Source organism: Lepisma saccharinum, chromosome 27 (assembly GCF_977018435.1).
Source record: "Lepisma saccharinum chromosome 27, izLepSacc3.1, whole genome shotgun sequence".
Taxonomy (NCBI): domain Eukaryota; kingdom Metazoa; phylum Arthropoda; class Insecta; order Zygentoma; family Lepismatidae; genus Lepisma; species Lepisma saccharinum.
This window is the reverse complement of record NC_139255.1, coordinates 17,264,611-17,286,589: the sequence shown is the minus strand read 5'-3', so window position 1 is coordinate 17,286,589 and position 21,979 is coordinate 17,264,611. Positions and strand designations below refer to the sequence as shown.

Genomic DNA, 21,979 nt, shown 5'->3' with positions numbered 1-21,979 from the left:
AATGTGTGGAGTACCCACTTGCTTAACTTGTATGACTTCCCTATTCCATGCAGGTGCAGTCTGACTGTTTCAGCGGAAACATGGAACCTTTCTGCAAGTTCATCACATGTCAGACCACTGTCCTCTTCGATGGCTGCTTTCAGGGCCTCGTCATCCAACACATGTGGTCGTCCACTGCGAGGTTCATCCGAAAGGCTCACATCTCCCGAACGGAATTTCTGGAACCAATGCCTGGCAGTGCGTTCGTTCAAGGCATTCTCCCCAAATGCCTGGCAAATGCGGCGACTTGATGCGGCAGCTGACAGGCCCACTTTAAAGTCATACAACAAACACACGCGAACAAGCTGCTTTGATACCTCCATTTCTCTTCGACACTGGACGAGCTATGACTGCTGTGTGTGCGCAACGTGCCTGTATTACTGACAGTCGATGGTCAGACTAACTCCCGATCGCTTGGCAGGCACATGCGTCATTTCGTTTCCCCTCTGTGAGCGTATGATTAATGGGACGTCAAAAACGGCAAGAACTTTTTTAGTTTAGTTCTTCGTCTGAGGAAGACCCTGATACAGGGTCGAAACGTTACCTGTTAAGTGTTTTTATCTTAATAAACTGCCTTGGTCAGCAACTTAGTGTTTTTAAAGAACTTTTTGGTTACCTTGTAGAAATGGACGCTGAGACAGATTAAAAACAAAACATTATTCAAGAGAGAAACTTTATGAGGAGCGGGTGTTTGACATCGAGAATACTCTCCTAAATCCAACATTAAATCGTCGATTAACGTGAGAGTAAATAACGATCTCCCATTTTGATATCTGAAAATGGGCATGTTTCATAAAGCTTGTTTGGAGTTCATTTTATGCTGATGGGCTAATTGGAACTAAATATACAGTTTAAAGTGCGTGTTTCCTTTTTCAGGCTGGATTACAATGCAAGTCAAGGGTGAGTTTGGACTGCTTCATGGAATGGGGGAGGGGATGAATATGAAGTTGACTGAAACAAAAAAAAATGTGACTTTCGTGACTTTTTTACGATGTATTTTACACAGCCGTACCAGAACGAAATTTACAGCCCCGCTTGAAAGGTTGTGTTGGGTCTACTGAGAGATCTTATCTTACCAATTAATTCAGTAACAGGAAATGCTCTAGTAGACCCGTATAAAGTCCAACATTCATTCTGCCCGATTATCTCCCGATTTTTGATGGTGCCAGTGTGACTGGTGTCAAGATTCTTCCAGTTTCACTTGCAATAAACGAGATTGTATTCCTTTCCGTAGGTCTCAGTGCAAACGGGTTTCTCCTGAAGTAGAATCATAAGAATTTTGGGGAAGAGGAACGACTGTGCACAATTAAAAGAGAATAACATTATTTAAAATCCTTTTTTGTGAAAACATTTTCATGTTCTATTTTCCTTCCCACAACACACATCCTGTGCATAACAGGTTGTAACAGTTGGGCTGAAAAGTTCGTAGGCTGACTCATAGATGGCGTTACTAGAATTAAATCCATGTGATTTTTACTTAGTACTAACCTTCAAAAGATACGTGTATAAATTTCACAGCTGCCGGATAATTAGTTCGTGAGATATAGCATTGTGAGTGAAGCAGCTTTTGTTATTCTGAAAAAATGGATAAAAAAGAATTTCGTGTGTTAATAAAGCATTGCTTTTTGGCAAAAAAAAATACTGTTGAAGCCAAGGCTTGGCTTGATAAACATTATTCGGACTCTGCACCAGGAAAATCAACCATTGAGAAGTGGTTTGCTAAATTTAAACGAGGCGAAATGAGCATCGAAGACGATGCACGCAGTGGACGCCCCAAAGAGGCTGTTACCGACGAAAACATCAAAAAAGTCCACAAAATAATTTTAAATGATCGTAAAGTGAAGTTGATCGAGATAGCTGAGACTTTAAAAATATCAAAGAAACGTGTTGGACATATTGTGCATGAATATTTGAACATGCGAAAGCTGTGTGCAGAATGGGTGCTGCACATGCTCACAATCGATCAAAAGTGCTGTTTCATCAAGACAATGCACCGTGTCACAAATCAATGAAAACGATGGCAAAATTATATGAATTAGACTACGAATTGCTTCCCCATCCACCATATTCTCCAGATCTGGCCCCCAGTGACTTTTTCCTGTTTGCAGACCTTAAAAGAATGCTCGCTGGAAAAAAATTTAGCACTGATGAAGAGGTAATCGCCGAAACTGAGGCCTATTTTGAGGCTAAAGAGAAATCGTACTATAAAAATGGCATCGAAAAATTGTATGACCGCTATAATCGTTGTATCGCCCTCGAAGGCAACTATATTGAATAATAAAATCGAAATTTGTCAAAAAAATATTTTTTACTATGTTAGCCTACGAACTTTTCAGCCCAACTGTTATAACTACACAGGATAAATGGTGTTACCGTCTCCTAGGAATCTTTCTGTCCGTTTGAGCACAAAATTGGTGCAAATTCAAATAACGACCCTTTCGAAATAACGAACCTTTTCCTGGGAATTGTGAAAGGTCGTTGTATCGAGAGTTGACTGTATTTCAGTTTTTGTGAATACATTTCCGTTTGGCTATAAAAAATTTACTCAATTACTTTTTGATATACTCTCGTTATTTACTTTTGATGCACAGAAATTAAGTCATGACATTATCATTATTTTTAAAATTATTATTACTGATTGGTTGAAATACATTTTAATATATGACAGATTCAGCAATTCATCTTTAGTAAAAGGAACAACATTCTACTCCTTCAAATGCAAATGGTAAAGATATACAGAAGTTCCAATTTAATGTAATTTATTTTGAAAAATGACCTTCTATTCCACCTGCATCAAAATACAGATGAGAATCCCCTTCTGAAATCACATCTTTTTTGTAAATCTACGTTTGTACAAGTGGCTACTTGCTATCGAGAAGTTCAGTATTTTTTCCTACAACCCATACATACGTACTACATGCGATTACTCATTACCAGAGACTGGAAACAAACCTCCATATTGATAATTAATTTTGTGGATACAGTACGTACTACTAGGGCTAGGATTTTCATGACCTGGCATTTTTTTTGTAAGGGTGATGTGTAACCTATATATTTAGAAATTTATATTATGAACAAACTAATTAAATTAAGGTGTTTTTTAAGGACATATTTAGGCATATTTGACCACTTCTACATGATAGAGAATATTTTGTCATATACAGTACATTTTTGCTTTTTTCACGGAATATACAGCCATTTTCAAAGTGGATTTGTTCTTACTCCCTGTGTATAATTGTGAGGTGAAGTGGAAAAACAAGTGTCAACGAATATGAGGAGAGTTTTGGGACAAAACAAAGGATACATAAATTTTGTGCTCTATTGCAAAAAGAAAATACGGTTTTGGGAGAAAAATTGTCTCTCGATACTATAAAACTTGAGCCAAATGACATTGTTTACTTTAAATATGCTCCTCTTGTGTCAGCCGAAGTAGAAAGAAGCTTTTCTCATTTATGGAAAGTATTCATTGTACAATGCAACTCATAGCTCATAAAGTGAACTCAAAATAGTATGTGAAAATATCTTAGCATATGTTAAATATTGATGTTTGAAATAGTTCAATTGTAAGGGCATATATTTTTATTTTAATTTTAGGGCATAAAACGTTATTATTTTGCATATTTTGGTGATTTTTAGGTCACAAAAATCCTAGCCCTAATGATAACTAAACACTGTTCAATTTCTTATTCAAAAAGTGTAACTCACGAGTTGCTCTCAAACTATACATAATTTTATAAGAATAGGAACTTCATTTGTTTATAACTTATATTTTCATTAGTTTCATGTAAGTACACTATAGGAGTGTGTGGATAATCACAGCAGGTTACAAAGTAAATGTTTTTTGTGAATATGGTACCCACAGGATACATAAAGTTCGATGTTACAAATCAGTTTCAACCGATACAAATCATCATATACATGTATTTGCATCCGGACCACATATAATATGCATTATTACTAGGAGCAATATGCTCCTGACAATCATTCGCAACAGGCAAGACATTTTCATGATGAGAAAGGGGTTGAAAGTTAATCAAATCCCCTACACTCGAGTTACCGCAGTTTACACATGTTAACTCCAATGCAGGTAATGGATTTAGTACATTATATAATGCAGATCTTCTGGTTGACAACATTCCCGCAAAGGGAATTTTTGTGGAGTATCTTGTACACCCGTTTCATCTAGTTACAAATGGGTTTGAATCATAGTTCGCCATTATACCATTGTTCTATCTGCATATACAATTCGACAGAGAACCTATGTATGCACGTTAAACTGGCTTGTTTAATACATACAAACCTTGAAGTGCGAGCGCAGTGGAAGATTCACACCTTAAAGTCTACTTCAATTGGTATGAGGCAGTATGCTTTTCGAATGTATAGATATAACACTGTTCCAATTGATGCGAGTTCATTTACATAATATGAAAGAACCTCAAGACTACATAAATCTAGTTTGTTATATAAACTTGCTGAAAGATAAACATTGTCTCTTATCACTTCGGCCCGTTTGATGGATATTCATTCAACCGAACTAATAACGAACTAAATTGGTCTCTTGCATTTCTAAAGATAATCAAAAGAACAATGATTCCAAGTTAAATCACTTCTCCACGTAGTATGGAAGAGATCGTTCATAAAATAAATATAATTATGTGAGCGAGTGCACGTTTGGAACTTAAAAACAGTATGGAATGTACTTACCCTTCTCCATATCAGGGTTGCTCAGACACCTTAATAACATGTCTACCTGGAGGAATCCAAAATGCGCTGCCTGAAGGGCTGCGAGGTCACACAGAGGCTTCCTTCTTACGTCATTGCGTAACTTATTTTATTGACCTCGGTAGCAATAATAATCATGATTGCATCAAACTGCCATAAATGAAAGTGAGATAAAGAAAATAATACCTCCGCATGCACTACGGTCCATACATTTCCCATCCACACACCTTCATTTTCAATCAATTTTATAAAAAAAATTATATTTGCTCTGGAACCTATGATGAAGATTAAATTAAATGTAGCACATACCTTTCTTTTTTACTTGCAGAGGGGCGCGAACAGCTTTCGTTGTAAAGAGTGGTCTAAAAAATTGTTGCCTCTCAATCTCACTAGGATTTTCCATAGGTAGTACTTCATTTCTGTAGTGGCTGAACAAATGCTGCAACTGCACAAAAAAATGATTCCTTAAAAATTTTTAGCAGAAAGAATTCTAAAACTATGAAAGCATATGACACAAGACCAGCATATAAAGGGTGTCCCAAAATTAATGCAGGATTTAAATTGTGCACCATTTTCGACCGGACGGTTAGTAACATTCTGCGAGATCACATGTTGTGGTTAGTCAATATGGAGAGCTACACGTTAGAGGATGGAGTGACGATCATTAAAAGTCATGAGAAGTATGGAGACTGTGGGCAAATTACCTAACATTTTCGGTAGGAGAAGCACCCCAAATGAAACAACTGTGCGACCTCACACCGTGTGACTTATTTCATTCTGAGAATTCATTAAGTCTAAAGTTTATGCTGCGAAAATAAAAACGATTCCTAAATTGAAAGCAGAAATTCGAAGAGTTATCGGCAGCATTTAGCCACAGTTATGCAAAAAAGTGATCCAGAATTTTGTCAAATGATTTAAGTGTTCAAATGCATCGTCTAGGAATTTTTTCAGAAATCCTCTTCCACATTTAATGGCAATATTTACCCTTTCAAATAATGTAGGGGCATTCCATGCCAAATCAACCAGTGTCTGAAACTTGACATTTCAGAAATTAATAATTTTTGGTGCAGTGGTAGTACCAGTAACAAAAACTGCTAAATTTCAGATTTTTTCGGATCTAAGTTTTTGAGTTATTGACTTTCAAAAAACAAAAAATCCCAAAATTTGAAGATTTTGAAACCTTTAAACAGCTGTAGATCAAAAACTATGACCTAGAGAGCTCAAATTGGTGTCATTCTCTTCTGCTTTTAATGAGCCTTAATTTCAAATGCAACATGACTGTGGTATTTGATTTTTTTAATTTTTAAGAAAGTTGAAAAAATGTTATTTTGAAAATCTCAAAAACACCATTTTAATTTTATTTTTTTTAAAAAATATATGATTTGAAGACATCAATTGACTATTTGTGTGCAAAATTTCATAATGGGATGGCAATGGGTTCCTATAGAAATTAAGATTTTGTAATGTAATGTATGCGAAATTTGCGAAATTTGTTGACTTCCATGTTATAACCACAACTATAGTGGAGCCCAAGTTAAGAGTTCAGTATGGGCTGTTATGGGCTTTTATTTTGAGATCACCACCCCCAAACATGTGTGTTTCTGTAGAAACAAAAGCCGTTAACATTCGAGGAGAAAATAATAAATATGCAAAAAGCAGAGGAAATGTAAGGTTTTGATGGTCTATACCTTCTTTTACAATTCAGACCATTCAAAAAAGGTGCTTTCCTTTCTTGTGTTAACCGCGATTTGGGGAGTTAAAAATAACAGCCTTCCGCCTGTTGCCACTCGCTGGAAACAGGTGTTGGGAAGAGGGAAGGGGGTGGGGAATGGCCAGGCAAAAGTTCGTGAATAGGCTTCCGTGGGGTCAAGTGGTTTCTTATTTGTGTGCGAGTTTTCTCATGTTGGGTAATTCTCCGAAAAAAGGCATATTGTATGCATTGGCGGATCTAGCGGGAGACCCCCCCGGTTCACTTGCTCTTTCCAAAGGATGACTAAGTATTATAAAAAGTAATGATAGCATTATATTAAATAAAATGATCGGGCAGTTCTTTTCCAGATAGTTAAAATAATAAATCAAGGTTTGACGCAAATGCATAAATAGGGAATAGATTTATGAGATACTTAAAGTAAATATAATCCGAGACTTGTTGCTTGCAAGGCAATAATGTTAATTGATGGACACAAAGCGAGAGCATTTTAGATTGAATATTTCCGACGTATGTCTCTTTCTTTCTGTAATCATTGTTCACACAAATACAACAGAACTTCATCTATTTCACACCTCTACTAATAATTGGTTAATTGAGTTTTGAATCCACTTTTATGCACAGATATGTTAATTGGGACTGGACCTATGGTTTTATGTGAGATATGAACCACTATGTGCCTCCACCAGGTGTCGAACCCTAATCCCTCAATTAAAATGCGACGACGAGGGGGAGGGGGGGGGGAGATTTGCTTTGGTGTATGCCGGTATAATGAACACGGTTGTTTCAAATGAGACAGCGCACTGAAAAATGTGAAAGAGGCCTCCCTGGTGGCACAGTGGTAACGTTGTCGCTTCGTAATCAAGGGGTCCCGGGGTCGATACCCGTAGGAGGTACATAGTGGTTCGGATCCCATTTTAAACTGTAGGACCAGTCCTGATTAGCCTTTCTGTACATAAAGAAAGAAAAAACACTGCCGACGCATGTGATAACATAGACAGTAAGACGTATAAAAAGTAGATATATTCAGAAAAAGTTATTTTCAAACCTTCCTCCACGGACAGTCATTATTCTGGACCAATAGCGGCAAGAATGAACAGCTTCCCAACAAGTCATGCATTCTTGTATTGAACAGTACCCATTGACCACTAACTTTTGTTGCGGCGTGTACTACAGCAGATGCTCGATGCACGCTGGAGCTCTCTTCTACTGCGCACCATACGGCAACACTGTCGCCATAAGCCAGCCCATACTGAACTCTTAAGTTGGGCTCACCAATATATGATGAGTGGTTGATGTTGAAGTCTTCATGTTAGTTTATTTTATAATTTTTGGACTACAAATAACATGAAAATACCTAAAACTTATCACTTTTGACATCAGGTAAGGAAATTGAAAAATGTATGAGGGGAAGTTATTAAATAACAGGAATTTTATTCTAAACTTCATGGAGATTTATGCATAACGAAAATTTGAGTTTAGGCACTCAAAAAGGTTCTTTAGCAACATGCCATAAAGGTGTCTTGACAATCGAGAAGTATGTGCCTGCACAGTAGCTCCTACAGCATTTCCGCTCCACTGTTGACTTGCACCATAGAAGAGCTACAAAATGTTAACTCTTTTTTGTGGTCAGAGGGAATGAAATCTTCTGAAATCCATAGGCGTGCACACGGGAGGGCAAGAGGGGGCAATAGTCCCCTCTAATACTCTTGCTTAGGAATTTAGTGCAGAGGACTCTTATCACAGTTATTAAACAATATTATGCTCTTTACATAATTAAGTATTTTCAAGACGACGAAAGAACCAACCAACTATGTAAGATGCATTATTTCCTATGTAACTGAATTATCGAACTTCGTTCTCTAGCAAATTTCTTGTTATTAACACTCGCATACAGATTATTCGTTAGTTTTGTTACCTATGTGTTTGCAAGATAAATTGCCCTCTACATTAAAAATCGGTAGCAGTGATTGCGTGACAAAAGTGGGGAGGGGGCAAGGACAGTTTACTTTTTCTTTGCAGACAAGGCAACTGCCATCCCTAATGGCCATCAGTGTTGAAAATGAACATATCATGTGCAGTTGTTTTGAATCTGCTGTATGAAACCATGTTCACATGTACATTAGTGGGAATAATGGAGGGGGGCAAAGGACACCGGTGTCACGGAAGTGTGTATTCTTCTAATACAGTTATTTTCAGTGGTTCCTGAATCACTCTATATACGCCCCTGTTCCATACCCATCAATACAATAAAACAGTGAGATTAAATTAGGTTTTTCTTTCTCCAAATGAACTATCATTAAGGCTCCTCCCCTAATCAGAAGGTCTGCGCACACCTATGCTGAAATCTACAGCAGAATGTAGGTTCAGTACGGAGACAATTGTTTAAGTCAGGAGAGAGTGTACTAAATTAACGGATTCGCTGATGGATCTGATGATTCACAGCTTTAGTTGTCACGCAAACTGGCCTCCCACTTCGGTGTTCATCACTGACATTTCGTCTTCCATCTTTAAATCTTTCCACCCATTCATATACTCTCCCTGGACTTAAACAATTGTCTCCATACTGAACCTTCATTCAGCTCTAGATTTCAGAAGGTTTCACTCCCTCTGACCACAAAAAAACTAATAACACTTTGTAGCTCTTCTAGGGTGCAAGTCAACGGTGCATGAGCTACTGCGCAGGCGCATACTTCTCGATTGTCACACCTTTATGGTGTGTTGCTAAAGAACCTTTTTAAGTGCCTCAACTCAAATTTGAAAGTGAAAAGTTTTAGGTATTTTCATGTTATTTGTAGTCCAAAAATTATAAAATAGACTAACATGAAGACTTCAACATCAACCACTTATCATATAGTTGTTGCTGTGCTTATAACATGGAAGTCAACAAATTTAGCAAATTCCGCACAAAATTACAAAATCTTAATTTCCATAGGAACCCATTGCCGTCCCACTGTGAAATTTTGCACACAAATAGTCAATTGATGTCTTCAAATCATATTTTTTTTAAAAAAAAAAATAATGGTGTTTTTGAGATTTTCAAAAAAAAACATTCTTTCAAGTTTCTTAAAAATTAAAAAATTCAAATACCACAGTCATGTTGCATTTGAAATTAAAGCTCATTAAAAGCAGGAGAGAAGGACTCCGATTTGAGCTCTCTAGGTCAAATAGTTTTTGATCTACAGCTGTTTAAAGATTTCAAAATGTTGTCAAATTTTGGGATTTTTTGTTTTTTGAGTCAATAACTCAAAAACTTAAGAGCCGAAAAAATCTGAAATTTGGCAATTTTTGTCCTCTTGATAGGTGCAATGTGTAAACAAAAAATGTAAAAAATCTGAATCATTAATGTTCAAAAATATTTTTTCTCGGTCGATTTGACATGGAATGAGCCTGTAATAACTTTGCCAACTAATAAATATGTAAAATGTTTTTTTTTTTTTTACATTAAATCTTGCATATCTATTGGGATACCCTTTATAATATGTAAGTTAGCAAAATATTAGAAGGCACTTTTGACAAATAAAATGGTCAAGAGAAAACAGACAATATAGAAGTAGCAGGGGTGTATAGTACACATCACTATGGCATCACTAAAATATCACAGAAGAAATATGTAATATCTACAATGGGCATGTGTATTATTAATACAGTCAAACCCCAATTTTACGTTTTTCAGGGGATCGTAAATAAAAAAACGTAAAATGCGGGAAAGCATAAGGGAGGGGTGAAACTCAAGTGTCGGTAGGAAATGACTACACAATCGACATTTTAGGGGTATATTGTATCAAAAATTATTTAACAACAGAAAAGAAGAATGATAATGAATTTCTAAGGACAAAAGCAAGACGTGCGGTGAAAGTGAACAGGACCCACTTTCGAGGGTAGAGATGGTGGATGACTGCTTCTAACTGCCACCTATTAGGTTCAGTTTATGCATTTGATTGTGTGAGATCTCTTTTTACTCTGTAAACTAGTAATTAGTTGCTATTTGAGCAGTCCTCGGTAATTGATCATTTATAGCTGGACGCTATAAAGTGTATTGAAGACGTGCAGTATAGTTCAGATTCCACTTTGAGCTGCATACGTATCAAGTCGCGATCAGCCGAACAGCATGAAGTGAACAAAACAAGTTTTGTCAAACTTACACATGTTTAGACGTCGCAATAAATTATCAGTGATGCATGCAAGATTTGTGAAAGGGGGAATGGAGTTACGTATACTTTTTATAGTAGTCAGCCCTCACTTTACCATCTTTTCCTGCCTTTGACGTTATTTCTCTTTTTGTTTTTAAAAATATGACCCCCATCAGCCCCCTTTGGGCATGCCACTGATTGTTATTTACATCCATGTTAATTGACGATTTTTTATTGGAATTAATAGTCTTGTGGAGGGCAAACACCCCTTCCACCAATAGTTTCCCGTAAATAATGTGTTTCCTTCCCCCCCCCATTTCATCTTCATGGGCCGTTTTCCCTTCCTGTCCCTCAAGGGAGGTATGACAAATGCAAGTTGTACCCTGCCTCCACCTCCCCCTTCCCCCCTGCCCTGCCTTCCACTGACCATGCCTCTTCGCTCCCTCCTCTCACACGAAAGCCTAACATCTGGAAGTTCAAGATCACGTGGTGAATGAAACAGCTGCAAAAGCAAGAAAAAGTAGAAGTTGCGTAGTCAACAGAACAAGTTTCTGCCAAATTTTAACACATCGTCATGGCTCGGAAAACATATAAAGCGGGAAATTGGAGTTAGAGCGAACGTAAGATCGAGGTGAACGTCCTATTATTTAACATGGCCTTTTGCCGAGGCCTGACTGGATGAACGTATTAAGCGGGAAAATGTATAACGCGGGAACGTAAAATCCAGGTTTCACTGTAATAGTAGAATGCTTAGCGGTGACCAATGAGACTTATTGTCTCAAGTACAGTGATAGGGTTTAGGCACAGACTATACTGAAGAGAGAAAAAGAGAAAAAAGTACAAAATTTCAAACTACCATAATTGGCCAGTAGTGCCAGGAGAAATGGCTGGAGGGCCCCACCATTGTGAATTTGGTATTGAAAAAATGTACATGTTATCAAACCTTATCAAAATTGTTAAAAAAAATATCAGAAAGTAACTTTGTGCTGCCAACATGCCATTGAATCAGACTGATGTACGTCTCCACACCGCAGTGCTGTGGGGACGTTCATTGATGTCAGCAATGCAGAATGGGTTTGGCATCTGGCCTTGCCGATCGGCATAGTGGGGATGTGCATTTAAACCGGACAGCCACGGTGCAAGATTGCCAATCTACGTACACAAACAAATATGATTTTGCCCTTTCCTTCAGCATATAAAACTTCAACTTATGATGGATTCCAGCAGAATGAAGTTTACTACATGGCTCTCACTGATTACATTCAAATTTTATGTTTTTGTTTGTGGCCCCCTGAAAAATGTAAAATCAGGGTTCAACTGTAAATATTGTATTTTGGAGAGATTTCACTATACATTGTGCAGTAACTTTTTTGTGCAAGGTTTGCTATAAAGCCCTGCAATGTTGACATTTTGAACAGTTATTTCTGCTGCACTTTGTGTAAAAATCCCTTACAATTTCTTAACCTCGATTTTACTTTTGTCAGGGGGCCAAGGTAAAAACTAAAAAGTGCAGGAAAATGTAAAATCTAGGACAATTGTATAACATTTGGCCCTATTGTGACCATGACGATTGGATGTAAAATGCAGGAGAACGTATAAACGAGGTTCCACTGTATTTTGGTGGGTTGCATGTGAGTGGACACATACAATGAGACATCTCAACAAAGGGTAAAATGTGCAAGATGTGTCGACATCCAAAAGAGCTCAATATTCCAACGTGTCCCGAGATTTTCTAAACAACACCTCTTTTGTGTTTGTTGGCTGTGGTATTGCTTCAAAGAGATGGGTCAGTACACCAGACAAGTTCAGAATGGATGTAGATGCACGGAAACTCAACCATGCAACAGTGTACTGCTACAACAAAAGATATGCCCTCAGAATGATAGTTGGGGGAGTGGTTGTACGTGATCAAACCATAAGGATGGTTCAAACCAGCAAATCTTTGGTTCTTCCATCACATATGCATATTTGTTCATGACGAAAACATGAAACGTGAAATAACATGCTGTGAAGTTCCCTTTCCATGTTTCTCAAAGGTGTGAGGTGCATATTCCTACTCTGTTTCGTCACGAAATGATGCAAAATGAACTTCAAAATGTGAAATAGACTTTTAAACATAACATTTAGGGTTTATTTACAGACGCGGCACTTTCTGAAGTTGCAATTATCCTGTGAGCAAAGCAATTCACAGAAAATTGACTGATTCATAATTATGACCGATGTACCAATTTCCATTTACCATTACCATCGGTCTTTCTCCGCACTTCCCCAAGATCTCATTGTTCTGCTCTCTCAGAAAATGACACAGCCGTCTCAAACGAATCAGCATTCTTTCCCACGAAGCCAGCAATAAACTCTACATCCATCCAGTCTACATTCGGCTCATGTCACCATCAATTCACGTTTGGCTTGATGGTTGAAATTTAGAGAAGCAGGGGGCCAACGGTGAGATGCAGCTAATCACGAAACTTCAAGCATTTTAAAATTTAAAATCCCCTACGAGACTCGCCCTTGTCCTGAACAACGATCCTCTGTTCTCGAAGGAGTATGCAGCTGCCCAGGCCCAGAATCAAAACAACAGCTCTGCACATAACAGACTGGAGCAGACGACATAACTCCTGCGAGCGAGCCCGCCAGTCTACAGTTTGAACATCTCCCTGTCAAAGTGACTGAGATGAAAATTTGAACTACACCCCTGCCCGAAAATATCTCTTCACCTCAGTGAAGTTTAGACAGCCACAGAACGCATAACTTTAACGAATTGTCCGAACTGAGTTACTTGCACCCAAGTTATGAGCAGCTAAAATTAATTAGAGCGAAATACTTTTCGCCCTCCAAATCAAACCTGCAAACAAAGAGTTATTGTGTTTCCATGCTACGCGATTATCACTCCTCAGTGCAAACTTTAACTTTAAGTCACGTGTGGGAGGAGTTAAAGTGTATGGACCAATAGCGAACGAGGACAATCCCTCTCCGTAAGAGTGTACTCAGAGAACGGGGGTAAAAGGCAGAATTTCAAGAGAGACTCTCGCAACAGCTTTCTTCAAACTCTGAGGGGAAAAGAATTTTCTCCTCACTGGAACTCATATTGTGCTACAAGTCTTTGTCTATATACTGTGATGTTAAGTTAGTTCATTAAACTCACAAAGAGGAAAGGTGCCTCTATAAGAACGTTACTTATGTAAATTGGTGTTTTCTTGCACAACGCTTGCTATCAGGGGCTCGCGTTATTCAATTGTTTTGACCCAGTGCACTATGGGTAGTCAACTAGTTTGTTGACAAGTGAAGGTGATGAAGGTGAAAGTGAAATGTGTGGTGAGGTATTGTAAGTATGCAGTGCTTCTATTAAATATTTTCTTTACATTATTTCTCGTGTCCTGATTACTTTGATATAATAACGAGTTATATGATTGGCTTGTGATCAAAGACCATGGAATAAGAAATTTAAACATTTCCTATCCCTTGGCCGGATTCTGGGCCGTTATCAAAACACTATTCCCATGTAGGTGTTACACTTTATTTTCAGGTTCTATTCATGTAAACAACACCCATTCCTGGTGTAAGTAAGATTCGAACCCACTCACTCCAGATGTTGTTTGACTAAACGTCCTTGCCTTGACGAAAGAATCTAGATTCGAACAAAAAACCCTTTTGTTTATATAATGTTCCCATAAACTGCTGCAATTTGACGATGGATCTCCACCGGACATTCGCCTTTGGCCTGGAGAACCGCATCACAGCCTGCGCTTAACATTTGGAGGAATTCTTTATTCCTGCAGCCATTTTCAGCATGTGTGACTCACACAAGACTCAACGCAGCACTGCGAATGAATGAATGCTACTTGAAAGAGTATGGATCAAGGTTGCTGCCAGTGTTGTCAACTTATGCCTTACATATTTTCCCAAATGATTGATTGATTGAATTGGTGTTTTAAGTCCACGTTGTACACAGTAAGGCTAATCTGGACTGGACCTACAGTTTAAAGTGGGATCTGGACCACTATGTGCCTCGACCGGGTATTGAACCCAGGACTCCTTGATTATAAGGCGATGACGCTACCACTGAGCCATCATGGAGGCATTCATATATTTTCCCTAAGATATATATCATATATGAGTCATTCCATGCGAAATCAACACAGCCTCCAACCTGACCATCTCCGATTTTCATGAAATTTGGGGAGTTGAAACTATTCATGGAACTTAGTAACTATGAAAATTTTTAGTCTCGTGCATCTTGTAATTGTTAAATTATTCAAGGTCAAAGTTAGCAGAAATTGCCCTTTTTGAGCCCGCTTAGCTATACTAAATGTGCTGTAACTCCGCCACTATTTCGCCTAGAAAGCTCAAATAAAGCTTATTGTACAGGGAATTGAACAAGCTTTCCAGTGATATATAACAAGCCACCTTTCGATAAAAATATAATTTTGTCACGTGACCTTGACTTTTGACCTTGAATATCTCAAAACATGTCATCACCAAAAATCGTGAAAAAATATATTTGGTTCCTCATGCCATACTCTAAAACATATCAAAAAATCATTCTGGGACTGCCATGGCATCAGAATAAACAAAATAATATGTTTAACTATGTGACTGATAAAAGCCTCATTACATGAACTATGACGAGTCAAAAGTCCTTTAAAACCCCCTACAAAATGTAAAGGAGTTATCCTGGTCATGAAAGAAATATGTTAGGCATAGTTTCAACTCCCCAAATTTCATGAAAATCGGAGATGGTCAGGTTGGAAATTGCACATATCTCTGTTGATTTGGCATGGAATGACTCATATATCATTTGTATCTTTACTTTCCAGACATGCCTCGTAAAACCACGAATTTTGGGAAAAATTAACACACAAAAAACCATTAAGTATGGAGAAAATAACACTGAAAAATCAAGGTTGCCAGCTATCAGGTCTGAAACAACATGAAATGAATTAAGAATATTAAAGTCCATGTTTTAATACAAATGAATAAAAAAGGCAAATAGGATCACATCTAGTACTTACTAATAGACAAATAAACATAAACACTAACCTCCTTTGGAAGAGCTTCATAGCGAGTTTCTGCAGTTGCAAACAGCATAAGGGGGGCTGTAGGTTCCAAATTCTTGAGCCGTGACAGAAATACTGCTTGAACAGTACACGGAACCAAATCCCACCATCGACCAATATCTGGCATATAAATTATACCTGGAAGATTTCTTTGAGCTTCTTGGAAAACCTGAAATAAAAATGAAAATTTCAACCATTATAAATTAAACATCTCCTACTATAAAATTGAGCAGCTCAGGAGTAAAACTTGATAATCCACAAAATTACAGGGTACATCACAGGAAATGGACAGTTTTCAAATGGAGAATTCGAAACAAGGAGAGGGGATAGAGATGGAAGTAGGGTAGCATTGAACTTGCACGGCCATGCCATTTTCAGATCGGTTCAGATAGGATCAGCGTGGCAGCAGTACACGCAATGTCAGTTGCAGTCATCATGAGGATGACGTATTCATGTTTGTCGAAAATGGCGAGCATGTTCCTGGCTAAGACTGAACGATTCATGTTGTAGATTATCTCCTTTGGGTAACTTCTGCACGATCACAAGTTTGTACAGATGTAATCCCAAATCCTTGTGTAAGATCTGCTGTACTGTGATTTCACTTAGACTCAATTTGACAGCATGTCGCCGAGCAGAACGGGTTGGACTTCTTCCTTGTGATGGCCTCTCTCATCCTTCCCACGTTCTCACTGGGTTCATGCCGAGGCGGCAGGACCAAGTGCTTTCATCTTGATTACAGTTCCATGTGTTCAAAATGCTGTAACCCATCTCAAGATTGAATTGTGATTTGGAATGGACCCATGATGCCTGATATTGAAACAGCGCAAGAGCTGCTGTGTGTCAATGATCGACTCGCCACTTTTCACAAAACTCTCGTATGCGAACACGTGATGCTCTAATGTCCACGGTGCCATAACTGCAACCAAGCTCAACCGAGCTGAAAATGGCATGGGCAAGCGAGTTCAATTGCCACCCAACTTCCATCCCTAACTCCTCTCCCGGTTTCAAATTCAGTTTCAAAACTGCCCACTTCCCGTAATGCACCCTGTATGAAACAGACAAACGCAGGTGAAAGATCGTCCATTACATTCTGTCTTGTGGGTTACCCAGATGTTCTCGTGTGTTTCTGGCTATCAGCAGCTACTGAAAGAACTTCATTCAATATTGTACAGCAACTGGAGACTGTGTAGCAACAGAATTCCGCACTTACTCCATTTTGAAAGGAGTGTGGGTTATCAAGTTTTACTCCCGAGCTGCTGAATTGTACTTTGTTTAAAGTAGTAGCTAGCATTATGAATTTCATTCAATGTTTATTCACAAAAAAGTAGTAAATTTTTTTAGAAACCATGATGGAGTAGCAAGTCAATGGTTTTTCAAATGCAGGTTATATCGTGCACTTGTTGAGTTAACCCATCGCCTTATCTAGTCATCGGATCGATGGTCTTACAAGATATACGCTTAACTTATCTAGTCGTCGAATCAGCGACTTGCTATATTTGTCCTTGTACTTCTTCTTCTTGTCAACAGATGGCAGAATCTGACAGTTACGTTATGCTAGGCTTCTTGTTGAATGTATTGCTAACTTTTTCATACTAGTGAGGTGCTTTGTTTCTCATATAAACAAAACGTTCATTGTCCTTTGTTGGAAACATGTCGCACAAGAGGCTTGCGGATGATAAAGTTCAGGGACGGTGCCAGGGGTGGGCACGGATGGGCAAGCGCCCACCCAAAAATTCCTGTGCCCACCCGATTGCCCACCCAATCAAATTCAATAAGTACATATACTTGGAGATATATGAATAATTCGATAAATAAGTGTATTCTGGTGTTCATAACATGTATATTTTACTTGTGAATATTATCTATGCTAGAAATATTCACATATTATCAACCTATAAAAAGCCTATTTTGTCATTAGAAAGTGAAAGTAAATACTAGAGCTATTGAAACAAAAACGGTGATCAAATGAATACTTCCATTATTAAAAGCAGTTAGTAGGCTTAGGAGGTTCAAAACCATGCAGGGTATTATCAAGATTAAATCAGAATTTAGGTTGAACTTGTGGACTGCAGCTCCGAGCCCCCACATTACGTATATAAATTCCGGCCTGGGTATGGTTAAAATAATCTCCAAATAAACAAATAAAAACATCATCTTAGCATTACTTCCTCCGGCAACACAATATATTAGTTTGATTTTTTAATTATTATTATTAGAATAATTTAATCAAGAAGACTTAGATGGGCAGGCCATGTGACACGAATGGCAGAGGAAAAAAATAGTTTACAGGATTCTTGTTGGGAAACCTGATGGTAAGAGACCAGTAGGAAGGCTAAGACGAGGATGGACGGATAACGTTGAGATGGACCTAAAAGAAATCAGCAAGGATCGAAATGATTGGATTGATCTTGCCCCGAATAGGGACAGATGGAAGGCTTCTGTTGCTGAAGCCATAAACCTTCGGGTTTAATTATGCTAGAGAGTATATGGAGGAAGGGGTGGCCACGGTGGCTCAGTCGGTAACACATCTGACTACCATGCTAAAGGTCCCGGGTTCGATCCCCGGCCGGTTCAAATCCGGGAACTTTTCTAACGTTGAAAGCGGCCCCGGCGCCCACCCAGCGTCGAATAACATGGGTACCTGGGGGAAACTCTGGGGGGTTAAGGCGGTCAGAGGTGTGGTGCTGATCACACCACCCCCCCACTCACGACCGGATCAAGAAAGTGTGGGGCGTTACCCCCGCACCCCCTATACGCCTTCATGGCGTGGTGCTAAGCACAGGGGAACACTTTACCTTTTTTTAGAGAGTATAATATAGTTTTAATTAGCTCTGCATTAAAATTCCAGAAGTGTCCCTTTTTTATTTCATAACAATTACTTGTTATCTTCAAATATCAATATGGTATGCGAAATATCAACTTTATATTCATTCTACTAATAAGAAGGAATCATAATCATCACTACAATACTGCAGTGAATAAATTTTAATAAACCAGTTATGTATGGAAAAAGCTACAGAATTATTCAATTGCTAATGAGTGGCTTATTCTATTTAGAAATCCTCTTTCCATACATAAATTTTGCCACATGAATCAGCCGAAAATGTCAACAGAATCTGTAGATGCAGCTGAAGTAAAGAAAAAGTTATGTCACGAAGTATCCAGAAGACGATTTTATTAGTTTGTTTTTAAATCCACTTTTATGCTCAGATAGGCTAATCGGGACTAAACCTACAGTTTAACGTGGAACCAGTGTGATTGATTGATTGATTTGTTGTTTTAAGTCCACTTTATGCACAGGAAGGCTAATCGGGACTGCACCTACAGTTTAAAGTGGGATCCGAACCACTGTGCCGTGCCTCCACCGGGTATCGAACCCGGGACCCCTTGATTACAAGGCGACGACGTTACCACTACGCCATCGGAGAGGCCTAGGAACCAGTGTGCATTGTGCTTCCACCAGAGGAGGGGGGAGTCGAACACAGGACGTCTTCATTATAATGCGACAGCGTTATGCCTTTGGGGAAAAATATACAGAAAGAACTCACACCAAACGTGTCATTTTATCACCATTTTATTAGGGTGATTGTCTGAGACAAATATTTGAGACTTTCGGAAAACAACATCATTGTTCACGGAATTAGCTGCCTTGACTTGATCCACTAATGAAACGCTGTGCAATTGAAACTACCATCTCAACTTTCAAAGAGATATGAACTAATGCAACTTCATTTTTGGAATAGTAAGTTGTGGTTGATTTGTTATATTTACCCTTTAAACAGTCGAGCTGGTTTTCGAAAGTAACCCCTCTCTCGCCGCGGCCTTTGCGCCCGATTTTTAAATTTTTACACTTATTTCAGAAAAACTTTATATCTCTGAGACCATTTGAGCAATCTACTTCGGATAAATTTTGTTTGAAAACAAAAACATTGGAGCACGCGACCGTGTACAATTTAGAAAACCCAAGGGAGAAAAACGGGGTTGGGAGAGGCCAAGTCACCAAATTTCAATGAAAAAATCACGTTCGCCCCCTCTTCTCCCGTTATTTTTAGAAAAAGGGCGCAAACTTTTGCATTGTTTTCATAGAATAGACATTTTACAACAAAGGAAAACTTCTTTCAAGTTCTAGTTCTCATACAAGCTGAAATATGACCCAATATGTACAATTTGCATTTTGGCTAAAAATAGCTAATTTGCATATTAGAGAAAGGGGGAGGGGGTGGGTTTTCTTCCACATGACATTTCGAAGTCTTATCTCAACATCTGTCAGCGTTTACAACCTCACATACAATTATGAAGGTCCTAAAAGCACGTGAATGTTGTAATCGGCACCATGGGTCATGTATGACCCATTGGCTGTTTAAAGGTTAAAGTCATTTTTCTGCTAATTTTGATAATGATGACAATAAGGTGCAATGGTGATTAGATTAAAGTTAGGAAGGGGCGAAAACAAACACAAGCTGACACTCAAAATACAAACCCTCATAAATTATTACTTTGACAGTGGTTAAAGTTTCCTGGGTATGCTGCACAGGATAGAGGTTGACATTCTAGTGTGTTCGAAATGGTCACGCCATGCAACCCAAGTCATTATGAAAATATATGAATTATTACTGGCACGGTGATCAACTTCGATGAATTCCTTGTGTCCTAAATCATTTTGTTACCTCAAAAAATATGTTCATGTAACATACCATACGTGTATTGCTTCTCCCGCATTAGTAACATGAGAGTTCAGAAAACCAATAGCAACTTAGCTAATAATCTCTTCAATTCTAAACAGATTTTTTGATCTTAGTTGTTTGTGAGTGATATTCTGTCAAAATAGCCTTTCATTAGCCTAGGAATACTTCATGGACAATGAACAAAGAATTTGATTTCCATGTGTGTTTTAAATCATTCCTAATAAGACGTTCATTTTAATCCAAACATTCAGTGGCGGCGATTAGGAGGACCGGGAAGTGGGGGATGCAGTTCCGCTGACACATTTTGACACTTTTTGCCCCCGCACTATGGTATCTTTATGCTAAGCCTTTCCTACCAAGACAAGTATATTGTCCTTGCCCCTCAAATGTTGGCACCTAATCGCCGCTACTACAAACATTCAGATAGATTTGTCAGTTGTACAAACCTTGTAAGCTAAGAAAAGTGACCCCCAAGGAGTAAGAAAACTCTTTTAGTCAAAAACTCATACGATGAAAATACTATGCTCAGGAACATGCATTTAAATTACGAGAAACTTCACGATTGTCTACCATCGCACTTTCTATCATTGACGCCGAATACATAAAATCAATTATGTGCCTTGTATTTGCAACACAAGCTTAAACCTAATTCACATTTATTTCACTGTATTAACATGCATGAAAGAATGTGATTAGAATGTATGGCTGGGGTATGGCTGCGCATTGGTAAACACTTCCTTGAAATAATTGTGTCCATCAGAGACAAAGCGACAGGAAATGGAACAAGATGCGACAATAGATTAGAAAAGAATAAGAAAGAAAACAAGAAAAAGGAAGGGAAAAGAACTAAGAGGAAAATCGGGAGTGTAAGAGAGAGGAGGATACATACAGGGTGGTGCACGAAATGTCATACCATTCAATCACCTCATAAAATTTTTAATATCATATATTGAATGTTCAAAACACGTATGTGGGTGAGTTGGTTCATGGAAAATCAGGTAGATGTCAGGAGAAGTCAGTATTGGACTCTATTTTGTTGCGAAACAGCAGTTTGCAAGATGGCGGATAACGGCCGGTTGAGTGTCGAACAGAAGGTGAAAGTTGTAATGTTTTTTGCAGAAACAAAGAGTTTGGTAGCGACACAAAGGCATTTTCGTGCACACTTTGGTACAAGATGGGCTCCCTGTAAACAGACCATTCGCAGATTGTGCCAACAATTAGAAACCACTGGCTGTGTTGGAGAATAATCGACGGCGCCCGTCAAGTGTCCGAACACCTGAGAACATTGAAGCAGTTCGCGTGGCTTTGGCATGAAGTCCAAGCAAATCAACAAGGGCGGTTGCTGAGTTACGAATATCTCGTAGGTCAATCCAAAGGATTCTCCACTCTGATCTTCACTTGTTCCCTTACAAAATGACAGTTGTCCAGAAACTAACGGCAGTGGACAAGGAACGAAGGCATCAGTTTGCTTCGTGGTTAGTGGAAGATCATGTTCTGCACAACACTTGGTTTACAGATGAGGCGTACTTTCATTTGAATGGTGTGGTAAATAAGCAAAATGTTCGATTCTGGGCAAGTGAACAGCCTCACAAACTGCATGAACGTGAGAATTATGGAGAAAAAGTGAGTGTGTGG

At 38.5% G+C, this 21,979-nt stretch overlaps 1 protein-coding gene across 2 annotated transcripts in view; it reads right to left on the bottom strand.

Annotated features, from left to right (window-relative positions):
* Window positions 1-21,979, bottom strand: part of LOC145980291 (ATPase family AAA domain-containing protein 2-like) — a 189,775-nt gene that overhangs the window by 56,546 nt on the left and 111,250 nt on the right. For both annotated transcript variants that reach the window (XM_083113305.1, XM_083113306.1), the window contains exons 15-16: window positions 15,643-15,828; window positions 5,071-5,206 (exon numbers count right to left, since the gene is read on the bottom strand). In XM_083113305.1, the coding sequence (XP_082969431.1) occupies window positions 5,071-5,206; window positions 15,643-15,828 (322 nt within the window). The remainder of the gene's footprint in view (window positions 1-5,070; window positions 5,207-15,642; window positions 15,829-21,979) is intronic.